This window comes from Ochlerotatus camptorhynchus, unplaced genomic scaffold (genome assembly GCF_037179485.1).
Source record: "Ochlerotatus camptorhynchus isolate MF236.1 unplaced genomic scaffold, CSIRO-AGI_Acam_v1.1 ptg000503l, whole genome shotgun sequence".
Taxonomy (NCBI): Eukaryota; Metazoa; Arthropoda; class Insecta; order Diptera; family Culicidae; genus Ochlerotatus; species Ochlerotatus camptorhynchus.
In genome coordinates, this window is record NW_027040988.1 from 952934 (window position 1) to 965641 (window position 12708).

The 12708-nt window shown below is 37.9% G+C and overlaps 1 protein-coding gene across 6 annotated transcripts in view; it reads left to right on the forward strand.

Annotated features, from left to right (window-relative positions):
* Window positions 1-5845: 5845 nt before the first annotated feature.
* Window positions 5846-12708, forward strand: part of tey (teyrha-meyrha) — a 114490-nt gene continuing 107627 nt past the window's right edge. For all 6 annotated transcript variants that reach the window (XM_065235756.1, XM_065235755.1, XM_065235758.1 and 3 more), the window contains exon 1: window positions 5846-6127. In XM_065235756.1, the coding sequence (XP_065091828.1) occupies window positions 6011-6127 (117 nt within the window). In that variant the 5' untranslated portion in view covers window positions 5846-6010. The remainder of the gene's footprint in view (window positions 6128-12708) is intronic.

Below are 12708 nucleotides of genomic sequence, written 5' to 3' on the forward strand. Positions count from 1 at the left end.
CCTCCCTGGCGTCGATAGCGTTGGTGCTCAGCACGGAAAACAAGATCGACGGAAAACAAATCAAGGGAATAAGTCGGAAATTTACATTCTATACGATTTAACTTAATCATAATGCGATGTAGGTCATTCTTATATGGTTCATTCCAGCTCAAGTGGGTACATCACCTGTGGTCGATGTCACCGATTTGAGCCAAACTAGGCCAAAACGCTTATTTAGCCATTCTGAAAAAACGCCTTTTTTTGATTTTGCTCTGAAGTGCTTGGATCCCTCTCAGCTACAATCCTGGATTTTCGAGATTTAAAAAAAAATAACCTTACAGAAAAATTACTCCAAAACCAAATAAGCTATTTGTGATCTTAGAACGTCAAATTGAAGGTTTTTAAATCTAAATTCTTACAATTCTACCCATATTTTGTTTTTGTTATAGTAACTACAGTAAACAGGGCTGATTACCGGCAGGTATCCAAATAATCAAAAAATAGCCTATTTTCACCAAGCGCGGGATTTTTTATTTCTTAATATTTTGGGCTCAAATTTTCACCACACTTTGAAAAACTCTTCTACACAGTGTTCGGTAAAAAAAACTCAAAAACTCAAATCTCATGTATGAGTTTATGCGCCTATGAGTTTTTGCAGTTCTACATGATGTGTTTCCAAGGAAAAATGATTTGGACAGATAGTTTTGGAGATATGACCAGATAAGTGAGTGGTAGTTTTGAGCTTTTCTGGTGGAAAATCAATGCTATTTTTTTCTATTCTTAGCAGAAGAACATAACCACAGACAAACACACATAAAACTCGCAAGATGTTAATCGAACAAGCATTTATCGGTCTATTTAAAAATTCCACCCATGGTGAAAATAGGCATTTTAACAATTTTGATGCCTTCATGTAGTTACTATAACAAATACAAAATGTGGATGCATATATGTAAATTTATATTAAAAAAAACCTTTAAATTGACGTTCTAAGATCACGAATAGCATATTTGATTGTGTCAAAATTGATACCTTGTCTGTCAGAAATGAGTCTGGTACAATAGCAGGTTTATTTGAAAATTTTCCATCTGTCAAATTTAAGTGAAAATTCACCAAATGGAAAGCTCTATTCAGTAAAATGCTGCTCAATTACAGAATTTTGGGTTGCTGAAAAAATCAGTAAAAAGTATTGCTGAAATCTTTACTGGTTTTCAGTAAAATGTTGTCATTTTGACAGAAGTTGGAAATGCTGGAAGATTTAGCCACATCAAATCCAAAATCAGAAAAAAAAGCTATTTAGATTTGGTGTGATTGAGGTGGGTTTTTGGAACTAATAGTAGTACCAACGCCACTATGGGCAAAAATGGGTCCAAAATTACCCAAAATTCAATATCTCAACAGCACGCTGAATTCCGGCCATGAAAAACAACTTTTCCGAAGGAAAATCGTCCAGGAAATCGATTGCACGTGGTCCCATAGACCGGAGAGCCTAGTAGGTATGTGTTTTGGACCATTTTACCCCATTTTCCCCTTCTTTTTGGAGGAAATGTTTTTTCACAGCTCTATTTTTCATAAAACATAAGCACTTCATGCATGGTGTTAGAATACTATGTCTTTAAACAACAGTTCATGAGATATAAGGGGAATACGGGGTACATTTTGTAGGGGAGTCTATGAAACCACGTGCAATCGATTCCTCGGACGATTTCCCTTCGGAAAAGCCGTTTTTCATGGCCGAAATTCAGCGTGCTGTTGAGATATTGAATTTTGGGTAATTTCGGACCCATTTTTGCCCAATCGATTAACGTACCCCATTCTAGTCGAAATTCTAGTAATACACTCTGTTTTGATTCGCTATGAAAGTTTGACAGATAAAATGAGGGGTTCGTGGATTTTCCTATGTTTCGAGGGGTGCATCGATTAGCTTGGGAACGAAGACTCTTTAATATCCTGAACAAATGAAGTGCCAATGAGGTTTTTAGAAGTAGAATGTATAGCTTTACCATAAATGTGCAACCGCTGAACAATTTGGGAGTACGGAATCTCAGTTTATATACTTTATTCGCACGATAAAACTCCCCAGAAGAATAAGTTTTGTATATTAATGATGGAAACATAACAAATCCCATTCGTTGGAAGGATGAAATTAATTAACAACATGTCCAATGCAGTAACTTGCGATATATAGTCATTAATAAGTTGTGCTAGTCAATCATTTATAACTTTGACATATGTTATGTATAGATCCCACTTCTTGCACTTATTTCTGTTATAAATGAGTTGTATATACCTAAGTAGCTTTACGTTAATGTGTACAGCTGAGGTGAGAACTGGATGAGAATTCTATTGGGAATTTTAATTAGAACTATTGAACGAGACTTCAGGTGAACTGGTGAAATAAGCATAAACATTCAAAGAGAATCGTAGGATGAATTCAATGATATTTTTGGAGTGTACTGCAGATAATTGCTGAACTGTTATAAAGAAATTAAAGGGATTTCTAGAGAGAATCTAAAATTTATTTTAGAGGAACTCTGAAAAGAACACTGTAAATGATAGATGAGGAGATGAAAGTATAAAGTTGATAGTTCCGTTAGCGTACGGCAGTGTGAAAATTGCGCCACCACTGGCGGGGGGGATGCCCTCACCATCCCTCTCCAACGGGAGAGTTTGGTATAGAGAGATGATCAAACCTATTTGTACCTTCCTAAAAAGTTGTCCTTGCTCGCTTTCTCTAAATACAATTTTAACACTGCCGTACTCTAACGGAACTATCAACTCTATACTTTCATCTCCTCATCAATCGTATAAAAATTACCACTTTAGTCTGTTATTTGAAATTAGCATCTTCAACTATGTAAATCGTTAACTTCACGCAGAAGTAATATGAACAAATAGTTAAAGTACTGTGAATGATTCTAAAGGAAATTATTTAGAACATTCCATTAAAATTTTGTAAAGATGTCTGATCGCATTCACAAAGTAGTTAAAACGTAGACAAATGTTGAAGATCGAACGCAGAAACAAAGTCAATGTACAGAATAAATGTTGCTGTCTTTGTTATTCTCATCTAACCCATTAATCCCTTCAACTAAATCGTATTTGGTCCTATACATAATTTAAATGTTCATCGCACAACCGGCAAAATTTCTAAAACTCCGGAAAACCGGGTAAATTGGGAAAAACCGAAAAAAAAACCGGGTAATTCTTAATTAGGATTTGTCACCATTGCTTTCTGGTGCCCATCAAGAGATCGATGTACAGTGTATCGCAAAATTGAGCTTACACGCTAGTGGAACATTTTTTGAAACATTCTGAATAGATATTTTGGTGGTGGTTAAACAGATGTTTATTGATTTATCGTTGTAGTTTTGGACTTTATTGGAATAACCTGTATGAAGTTAAATTTAGAGGACGAATTTTAGTAAAATTAGTGGAATATGAATTATCTTTATTATTACTAAAAATGATCAAAATTTCAAAAAGTTTAGTTCATTATATTTCAAGACATTAAGGTTTTTCAAGGAAAGCCCGTTTTTCTCTAATAGCTCTTATTTTTAACAAACGCAGCCAAATAAGCCCAACATTGTACCAATAATTGATACATTTACGATGATTCAGCAGCCATAAATTCAGAAACGTATCTTTTTAATTGTGCTTTTAAAGCTGTTTTTTTCTAAAATTCAAGGACATCTGTACGCTCAATTTTGAGATACACTGTAAGTAGAAGCTAAGCTGAATGACTGTACCGAGAGTTAAAATTACTCTAAAGAAATTGAGATACATTTCATTGCGGTGTAGATATGGAGATTTGTCCGTAGCCAATTTAATCAATTTCGTAGTCCTTTGTGACTGTTCCAGTAAGGAGATTTCAAGCCTTCCAGCGTTAGATGTCAGCAATGCATCTGCTGTAGATCTTGTTCGAATTTTATTTTTCATATAGCAGGTTTACTAACATCAAAATATTGTTCTATGATTTGAAATAGTTGTCCAAAATCAACAGAAAAAATCCCAAAATGCTAATCAAAATACTTTTATCAGTCAATTTAAAAAAATCAATAATATTGAAATCCTGATTTGTGGATTAATATCTGATGGAAAATATTTGTGTTCTGAATAAGACATATTGCTTTATCCGATTTAGTTAAAGAAATCAAAATTGTGATTTCGCGTTTGAGTTTAGTCCTCCCCCCTCATATGTCACAAATTGACACGTTTCTTTGAACCCCCTCCCTCTTAAATGCGTGACGTAATTTAAAGATGGCCTCTTTTCGCACGAATTAAAGTTCACGAGCCATAGTTGAAATTTTCCCTTCCCGATAGTATTCTTGGAATGCATAGGCGAACATTCGGCTTGCGCGAAAAGAACATTAAAAGTTTTGTTTACCAAAAACTAATAGGCCTTTCTCAAATGTTACGCGAGATTTCTTTAATTGTTTAAGCACTGAGATTTGTTGCATCCTTGCATGCATATTATTTTTTCAATTGAATTTCTAACGAATCATCTTACAACAATTTAGCAAAATAGAAATCACATAGGTTCAACAAAGAAAAATGTTCTCTTTTCAGTACGATACATTAAACGTTTTGAAAGAAAAAACGTTAATTGCATTTATATTTCTCATAGATAACAGGCTTCAACAAAACACCAAACCCCTACACTTCACAGCAATCAGTTTATTAAAATCACAACCACCAATAATCACACGAAGAAAAGCCACTGCTAGGAGTCCACTTCCAGATGATTTTTTCCGATCTCCTCCCACAACTCTGACTTCCAGCCACCACCGGAAAAGTCACCCGCTTTGACGGGGTTGAGTTCATATTGCAGGCGACCTAGTTCATAATAACACTAGTAGCAGTCTCAGCAGCAGCAGCAGCAGCAGCAGCAGCAGTAGTAGTAGTACTCAACTGACAAGCCACGCCCCCAAAGACGCTTGCGCTAACGAACTGGCGATGGGCCAGGCCATCGATTTTCCCGCTATGTACCGAGTGTATACATAACAGACCGCTTCAGAGCACGTGAGAGTAGAGTGAAGCTCTCTCACGGAAAACTCACCAACCAGCATGCAGGGACGGCGGCCGCTGCTGTAGATTGCAGGAGAGCAAGAGTCTGTTCGAATATGAACTCCGCACCAGAACTGGTTTGCATCAACTGCGGCAGTCTTCTCGACTCGTTGTCTGCCAAACCCAGCCCTCATTTGCCATTACCCCATATCTGAACTGGTTGGATCGATATATGCCTCTCGCTCACTCCGTCCTGCTTGCACTCAGGCGTACTATGCAGCCCATTACCATTGAGGATTGATAGCATGCATCTGCGTTACAACTTCAGTACATCTCAGGTGTCAGTTGCGGAAGGACGTGATTTTCGTTTTTGCTACTGCCCGTTTGCCGTCGCCGCCGCGAGTTAGTTAATTGTGACAACACGACAGCGTTCGTTCTACTTTTGAGCCAACCCCACCCCCTGTGCTAGAGTGTACGGTTACCACCGCGCATCTACCCCCTCGGTTCCCCACCCCTTATTTGAGGGAGCTCCCACGACGTCGTTGGACTACTGGGGAGCCATATCGTGTCATCGTGAGTGTGAGTGTGCTTAGTGTGAAGCTCTCCGTGTTTAGTGAACATTTTAAATGACTACCTTGGGCAACTGTCCACCGAACTGCAGTTCAGTGAGTAACATTAGATTTAGTTGCAGTTCATACGCGAGCTAGTTGTGATATCCGGTGACGTCCAGTGTATAGTGATAGATCAGTGGAATGGGGAAGAGCATGTGAAGCCATTGATTCATGATCGTGTTGCACAATCCATCGAGCTTACTAGTGTACATTTGTAGTGTTTATGATTAGCAACCCTTCAGTTTGATACAGTTTTGCGATTTCAACGGAAAACTGCGAAACAAAATCCTGTGAGCAGAAATTGCGAAACTATTGTGACAGTTGTTTGGTGCGTAAATGTTGACCAATGTTAGTGACACTGTTAGCCATCATCCTTTGTTGATAAGAGAAGTGCAATTGCCTGTGATCGTGCAATGGATAATCCCAGCTATGGATCGGCGCACATGTCATCGCCTGCATTAGTCGTGTTCTCCCAGGCAGCGAATGGATTAAGTGACGCACTACGCATTCAGAGACCATTCAATTCCCATGTATGTTAGGAAAAGCCTGTCTTGGTGTTCATTGGAAATTTTCTCATCTAAAGGTGCTGTATGGTGTAAATGGAGTTAAATATTCGAACGAAGTTCTGTTTATATTCATCGCAATCTTCAAACGTGGTTGGGAATTACTAGGGAATTGGAGTCGTAATGAATCATCATTTACTTTAGTTCGGATATCTTAGCAGTGATTATATAGGGAAGAAAAATCAACTATTTGAACATTTAATACGATACGATCCAGCGTCCACAAATCATAGGCACATGCACGGCTACTTCGAGTTTTAGGGAATTAATATCGATTTAAGGCATTAAATTTGCATCACCATGTTTGCTGCGTGTATGTTATTATGTTTTCCAGTAGCAGATAATTGATCCCTGGAACATGCGAAGTGGCATCACAGCCATGGAGCCTCCTATATTGTAGTCAATAAAGGCGCGCTGCACCTTGTCGAGGACAGCGAATTTGATTCCCGGTCCTGTGAAGGACGTTTTCGTTATGGATTTTTTCTGTATTTCCGTGGACATAAAATCCAGTCATTTAATTTATTACTAAATAATTCGTCTACTGTACAGGCTGTACATAAACTACGTAGACACTTTTAGGGGGGAGGTTGGCAGGAGTATGTACGGTCTATACAAATTTTCAAAAAATTGAATGAACGATTGTCTACGCGAGAGGGGGGACTAGATCCTCTCAAAATCGGCCGTAGTTAATGAATTGGAACATAATAAATGTGTGTGATTATTCAGAACGATACTAAAAGACCATGATAAAATGTACGTGTCATTTTAAGAATAGTAGGCAGAGATAATGAACTTTTGAAAGTGCACGAATTTGTGAACTGAGTGTCGAGATTTCGAGCCTTTACGGTGTCAATGTGATTGCCACATAATATACTAACTGGTGCCATGCTTAAGGTTCAATTTACTTTGATGCATTTTCAAAAAAATCAAAAGCAGTTTTTTTCGACGCATTATTTCAGATTCCTAAAAGCTCGCGTCATTTTGTGTAGAATAGCAAAAGGAATCGAATAGTGCGAGCATTTTGCAATCTGAACTAATGCGTCAAAAAAAACTGCTCTTGAATTTTTCGAAAAAGCATCAAAGTAAATTGAACCTTAAGGTGAATTTAGATATGATCGAGATTTGCGGTGGTATGAAAGAAGCAACTAGTACTAGTTGTCTCTCTCATACCAACACAAATCCCGTTCCGCTCCGCTCCGCACAGGCACGCTCATGTCTAAATACACCGAAACCACTCCGATGGTTCAGGGGTTAGAATAAAAGTAAATTCAGTACCATGTACCGTAAAACGGGGTAACTTTGATAGTTTCTTGAAGTATATTCTAAATATTTTTAACAACAATGAATGTTTTCAAATTTTTATTTTTTAAAACAAGTACGGGGATCCTAGAGTTAATTCGTTGGTAACATGTTTACCAGGAATTATTGCATTTGAATTTTTTTTTATTGTCTTATGATCGAACGTCAGATTTTTGTTTTGGGGTTACTTTGATAATACTCGATGACAGTAGAAAACCACGCGAGATACGCAAACAATTTTGATCAAATCAAATAAGAAACTTTGAATGAGTATATTGAATGAGCGGCCTTGAATGTGACATTATGGCAAGCCAGAGATATGAAGCTTTCGATGGAGGACGCATGATAGTTTCTGTTGAGGCCTCAAGGTATAAAATTTTATTTTCCTACTGCTCTCTAGCATTACGCGATCGGTCGGCCGACATCAGAAAAATAAATTTAAAAAATTTATACTACGTTGTTATAAAAAGGGTCTGAGATTATTAGTAAAGATATTTATATTTTAACAAAATGTTGTTTAAAATACAAACAAATCTTGCTTATCTTTACATATTGCGCATTTCGCACAAAAGGAGATTTCGATGCAAACGTCTATGTACAACACAAAAGGGAGAATAAGTTGTGAAAATAAACAGCGAAATTGTAATATTTTACGAATTCACATAGGGTAAAGAACTACTTTTGCATAATTGTCTATTTCCGTCATATTGAGCAGCAACATAAAGAAAATAATTTATTTCATCTTGAACGAGTCAAATTGCATACGTTTGGTACGATTGTTAAGTTCAATTACTACAAAACAAAGGGTATAATAACTCATAATATCAATATTTAAATCGATTCGTCTCAAAAACAAATGTAGCGCTCTTAGTAAATCCAATTCGCATGCCTTCATCCTTATGACGAATTGAATCCAAAAAAATATCAATGTGTTTGGACGGAATTGAAACTCGTATGACGCAATTGGAATCAAGAAGCAGCGTTAGATTTTTAACAATCTCTCAACAATTTGTGACTCTTTATCGAATCTAACGGCTAAGGCCTTGTTGTCCTCTGTTGTCCGAAGAAGTCGTCTCCACTCTACTCGATCCATGGCCACACTTCGCCAGCCTCGTAGTCTGCGAAGGGTCCGCAGGTCGCCTATTACTTGGTCGATCCACCTTGCCCGCTGCACGCCTCTTCTTCTTGTTTTTGTTGGGTCGCTTTCGAGAACCAGTTTCACTGAGTCGTCGTGCGGCATTCTTACGACGTGCCCAGCCCACCGTAGTTGCCCAATTTTTGTAATATATACGATGGATGGTTCTCTCAGCAGCTGGTGCAGTTCGTGGTTCATTCGCCTCCTCCACGTTCCGTCGTCCATCTGCACTCCACCGTAGATGGTACGCAACACCTTCCGTTCGAAAACACCAAGGGCGCGTTGGCCTTCCACGTGCATAGTCCAGGTCTCGTGGCCGTAGAGGACTACCGGTCTAATCAGCGTCTTGTAAATAGTCAGCTTCGTGCGACGGCGAATTTTATAATGCGTCCATAATGCGTCTTTGAATTTCTCTGCTGGTATCATTTTCGGCGGTCACCAGTGAGCCCAAATACACGAACTCATCGACCGCCTCTATTTCGTAACCGTAAACTCGAGGTGGGAGGCTAACATTGTCTTCCCTAGAACCTCTTCCTTTCATGTATTTTGTCTTTGATGCGTTGATGGCAAGTCCAATCCATCTAGGTTCAACCTTCAGTCTGATGTACGTTTCCGCCATCGTCTCAAAGTTCCGTGCCATGATCTCTATCCCAGATCTTCTGATCACACCTGCTAACGCGATGTTGAATAGCAGACATGAAATAAGTCCATCGCCTTGCCGTAACCCCCTTCGAGATTCAAAGGGACTCCAGAGTGTCCTCGATACTCAAACAATGCATATCACTCGATCCATCGTCGCCTTAACCAATTGCGTCAGTTTATCCAGATATCATATCTAACGGTACGTATGCAATGGTAAATAAATTCGGAAGTAGTCTTTAAAGGCACGATTCAATGTTTTGTTCAAACCCGTTCGATAAAGAGAGGTAAAGTGCGGGTTATGCTTAGTATGTGGAAATTAGATCTTAATCCTACATGCTATTACACCGAGGTGATATAGATAGATTAACTTGTAATGTGTATTTCCATCGTTTTGCTACTATTACCCTGCCGAAAAATTAAGCAGTTATTTGTTTTTATTTTGCCTAAAAAATATAGATGTTCCTTGTTGAAACACCTAAATTAAATTTTTCTGTTGTGATGTAGCTTTTTTTAATATTCCAATTGATCTCACTTTGTATGGATTAAAATGACGAAAATCAATCAAAAACTCTTTTATTTTATAAAAATGTGCAAAGCTATTCTTTTTTCGGTGATGATAAAATATTTTGAGTCTGGTATTTCCTATTCTATCATTGATCTGTTATTACATTAATATTTTTCTAAATCAAATTGACAAAACAACTCGTGTGTCATTTGGGAAGCGTAATGTGTTAAGGGAAAATTGTTAATTGCGTTTTTTTTATTCATTTCTGCTATGCGGCATTATGAAACCGTGTGATTTTCGGATCAATGAACCGCTTCAATTTAAAATTATGTTTACTGCCAATCGAACTTTGGAAAGCAATAACATTTTTTTATCTAGAACATCGAGACAAGTTTAGACACAAAAACGTAATATTGATGGTTTATATGTTTTAGGGTCTCCCTTAGTTCAGTCGGTAAAGGCGCCGCTACAAAGCAAAACCATGCTGGAGGTGGCTTGGTTCGCTTTCCAGTCCGGTCTATGAATTTTTCGGGTTGGAAAATAAAGTATGGTTCTACTTGTCACACAATTATACTAATGCACAATGGTACAGGCATCGAAAACTCTCAATTAATTGCTGTGAAAGTGCATCTAGAACACTAAGTTGAGAGCACCCAATAAGCTATCATGCTATAAGCAATAAGTTTGAAATGCGTAGAAGAGCAAGAAGAATTTTTATGTGGCTGGTCATGTGGTCACAAAATAACAGTAGAACTCTAAAATAAAAGCATAATTTGACAAATCATGTGATTTCGGTTAAGTTGTTGTATTTCTTGGTAAATGATTGTTTAAATGAAGAAAATTTTATCATTACTATGCTATTTGTGAGTTCAAATATTGAGCATGATATCATGAGCATGAGCATTGTTCACCATACTATTCGTAGTTGCTACTCCGTGATTGACCAGATCCAGCGAAGTTTTCACTATGAATGGGGCTTGGGTCCATTCTCCATGTGTAACTACCGGTGAAACAGTACCTTCAAGATCGATAACGGCACTGGCCACGTCCTAACGGTCATCAAGGAAGGAAAGGATTGTTAATTTGACATTCGTTGTTACTAGAGTACTCTGCATCTCAACGGTTGTCACGGAAAGGACATTTTTGTTAGTGGAAAGGGTGAATCAGATCTGGAAAAATGCTGCGGTAAGCAAATGATGCGACCCTATCAACTCAGTAATGTAAAGGGATTGGGTTCTAACCCACGATCTTCTCAGTAAGCGAAAACGGTCGCTCTAAGGCCACTCTGCTCCTTACATGACAACAAGCTATGACCGACGATCGTTGAAGCCCGAGTAGAAGAAGCTATTCAAATAAAATTACGTCCCCGAAACCAATAAACAATGTTTTCGAAACCCGATCAAGCGTACGTCATATTACTTAACATCTTACTTGTTCCGTCCCGTTCCACCCGAGTTTTAGTAGTAACGATTTTCTACAATAGCGGCCTACACAGCAAAAAAATAATTTTGATATCACATTAAAGTGGCTCCACTACAATCGTGTCGAAAATATGGTGCAAAAAGGACAAAATTATCATTAATACAGTGCATGAACTGACATAACGCTGCTTTTACTGCATTTGTTTATTTTTGTGGCCATAAAAATTACATGAGATTTTCGACATGATTCAAGTGCATCCTCTTGGATGTTATATTAAAATGTATTTTTGCTGTGTAGGATCGTCGTCTCCCAGCTAAGCATCTCGTATAATTATCGAAATAAATCTTAATACACTTAAAGCATAGCATGCTGCAGCATATTTGACCATAGAAATCGTGAACGACTTTTCCAAACACAGCAAAATTAGCCACATGCTTAGCATTAGCAAGCTTAGCCTACATCGATCGCGATAGCGGTATCTATTTTTTTTAAGAAGCTGTTTCAACACAAACAAATGCTTCACATCACTCATCGCACACTGAGTGTTCACTCGGCTGCCGACGAGCAGGCCACTCTCGATGTGTGTCACGCGATCGTCTGTTTACTCGGCAACAACCATTGTGTGGTCCTCCTCATTGTTCTTCATCAGCAGTTCTTTCAGTCAACGCGTCGTCGACTTTGGAAAGCAACCATTTCATGATGAGTGTGTGAGTGATGACCACGTTTTGCGTCCCTTGCTGCAATGGAAGCCTGGCGGTACTGCCTTACAATAAAACCATTGGAAGCGGATCCCCTTCTGTTGGAGGTGGCTTATTGGATAGCGGAAGATAAAGTGTTTATTGTGCTGTATCTTTCGACTATAGGTTTACGATGTTTTGTTTAGTGAACTTCGGCTCTGTAAAGTTAATTTGATTGAGCCTTATCAAATAAATCATTAAGCAAAACAAAAACTAATGGCACATACCCAAGCACACCAACCGAATAATAGATCACACGTGGTTGAGGGCATCCCACTGGGTAACAAGTGGGAATCAATAGTGATAATATATTTGATATTTGTGCAATTGCGTCTAATGAGTCGAATGGTGCGAATTCAAACACAGCAAATTAAATTTTCACCAGCTAATCAAATCGATTTCATTGAAAGCGAGATTTGTTTTACGTTTAATTTTATACGGTATAAAAATTAAACTAAAAAAATAGCTTTGTTCCTCTACTTACGGTACTTTTATTAATTAGAGGAGCGGAGGAACTGGCAAGCATCTAGAATGAACATCCAATAGAAGCATTTATAAGATATAAGCTAAGAAGCTTTTGTTTAGAATCATCTTTTAGAAACTTATTCTAGATGCTTATTCTAGAATCGTACTCTTGAAAGCTTTTCTCAAAGCATATTCTAGAATTTAATTCAAGAAGCATATCCTTGAAGCTTATTCTAGTAGCATATTCTATAAACTTATCCTAACAGCTCATTCTAGAACCTAGAAGCGGCTTACAAGTGTCTAGAATGAGCTTCCAATAGAAGCGTCTATAAGCTATAAGTTT